The following is a 1,918-nucleotide window of genomic DNA, read 5'->3' as shown; positions in this document are numbered from 1 at the left end:
TGTAAGAATTTGACTCAAAAGATGATGCACACTTTTAGAACAAAATTGATTTATAAAGGTAAAAATGCCCATAAAAGGTAAACATCAATTTAAACTTATTGGAAAAGATTAATTTCTATCACTGCTGTGAACTTACCACAGAATATGAAATATATCAAAAACTTTAGCAGTCAGCTGTCCACGGTAGTCCTTAAGATATCAGCACAATAACACACTCAGCAAAATATCATCTAATTATCTTTATCGATAAAATACCAGAAAATATTGAGATATTATTTTTTGTCAATATCACACACCTCTAGTACCGACACAAAATAATTTGCAACAGTCGCTTTGTCATGTCCAGTGTAGACCGCCTCAAGCTGTTGGTTTATTTCTGTTTTTTTTTTGGCTAGTAGAATTTATGAATGGCCGGTAACTTAAAAATTTAGTAGCCAAATTGGCTGGTGAGTGAAAAAGTTCATTTCAATCCCTGTATATATATATAACCTTGCTACGTGTTATTTTATTGCTGTTTTGTTGGTTTTGATTGCTTCTGTTGTCCTCATTTGTAAGTCGCTTTGAATAAAAGCGTCTGCTAAATGACTAAATGTAAATGTGTGAGGTTTCTCTGAGCTCTGCTTTACTCCTGCAGGTGACTGAGGTTCACTGGCATGATGTGGCTGGATGGACAGGGCAGGGCGGTTCACTGCTGGGCACCAAACGGTCAGTTCTGTGCGTCTTTTTCTCTCTGTGTCTTAACCAGACTGAACACCTTGAGCCTCGAGCAACACGTAACACTTCATCCACCATGATGTTTGTGTTCTGATCAGACAACAAGCCACAGGCTGCAAGATGTTTCATAAGTTGCTTGGTTTCTGTGTCTGTTCTGTCAATCAGATTAGCCCCGCCTACAGTACAATCTCATTGGTCCATTTCGCTCCCCATATCTGCATATTAAATAACACACACACTCTGATTGGCTGAGATTTCATTGACTTTCACTTTTAGTTTAAAGAAATCAAATACTCTTGACTGGAAACTTTGTTTCATCGTTAAAACATGAAGCAGGGAGTCTTCAAATAAATACTGTTACAATCCACAGTATAGTTACTTCTAAATTATTCTTTTTTACTTTTCTCAATGGTTTGCAGTGCTTTTTATTTATTTATTAACAGCATTATTATAGTTAAGTGAAACTAAAATTAAAACCTACTTGGAATAAAATAAATGTTAACTGAAATAAAAAATATTTCAGGTGGTTGACAAGGCAACATTTCTCATTTTCATTTATTTTTAACTTGATGTACTCAAATAACTAAAACTGAAGTAAAAATAAAAAACCTATAAAAAACCCAAAAAATTACAACAACACAAAATTACTAAAACTTTAACAAAAATTAAAATGAAAATATAAAATATAAAAATAAAAACTGATTCAAAATATTAATAAAAACTAAAATAGTATCAGTGACACTAAAATTATTTATTTAGAACAATTTATTTATTTTTCATTCATTTATTTATATTATTCTATTGCTTGAGATATATATATATATATATATATATATATATATATTTGTAATTTTTCATATTAAAGTAAAATGTGTTGTTGCATGTTGTCTTTAAACAGCTCTTAAACAGACTTTTCTCAATGGTTGGAATTGCTTTAATGAATGTATTAATGCATTCATTTGTGTGTTTATATTTGTTCAGAACTCTTCCCAACTCCTGCATGGAGAACATTGTGGCCAATATCAGCAAATACAACATCCAGTCGCTGCTGGTGATTGGTGGATTTGAGGTACGGAGTGTGTGAGTGTGTGTGTGTGTGTGTGTCTCTGTGTGAGTGTGTCTGTCTCTGTGTGTGTGTGTGTATGTGTGTGTGTGTATGAGAGTGTGTCTGTGTGTGTGTGTGTGTGTGTCTGTGTGTGTGAGA

The 1,918-nt window shown here is 33.0% G+C and overlaps 1 protein-coding gene across 1 annotated transcript in view; it reads left to right on the top strand.

The window, feature by feature from the left end:
- Positions 1-1,918, top strand: part of pfklb (phosphofructokinase, liver b) — a 32,970-nt gene that overhangs the window by 22,060 nt on the left and 8,992 nt on the right. The window contains exons 13-14 of the mRNA XM_016518682.1: positions 635-705; positions 1,696-1,783. Coding sequence (XP_016374168.1) covers positions 635-705; positions 1,696-1,783 — 159 coding nt within the window. The remainder of the gene's footprint in view (positions 1-634; positions 706-1,695; positions 1,784-1,918) is intronic.

This window comes from Sinocyclocheilus rhinocerous, unplaced genomic scaffold (assembly GCF_001515625.1).
Source record: "Sinocyclocheilus rhinocerous isolate Xijiao unplaced genomic scaffold, SAMN03320098_v1.1 scaffold1050, whole genome shotgun sequence".
Lineage (NCBI taxonomy): Eukaryota > Metazoa > Chordata > Actinopteri > Cypriniformes > Cyprinidae > Sinocyclocheilus > Sinocyclocheilus rhinocerous.
This window is presented reverse-complemented; position numbering and strand designations above follow the sequence as displayed.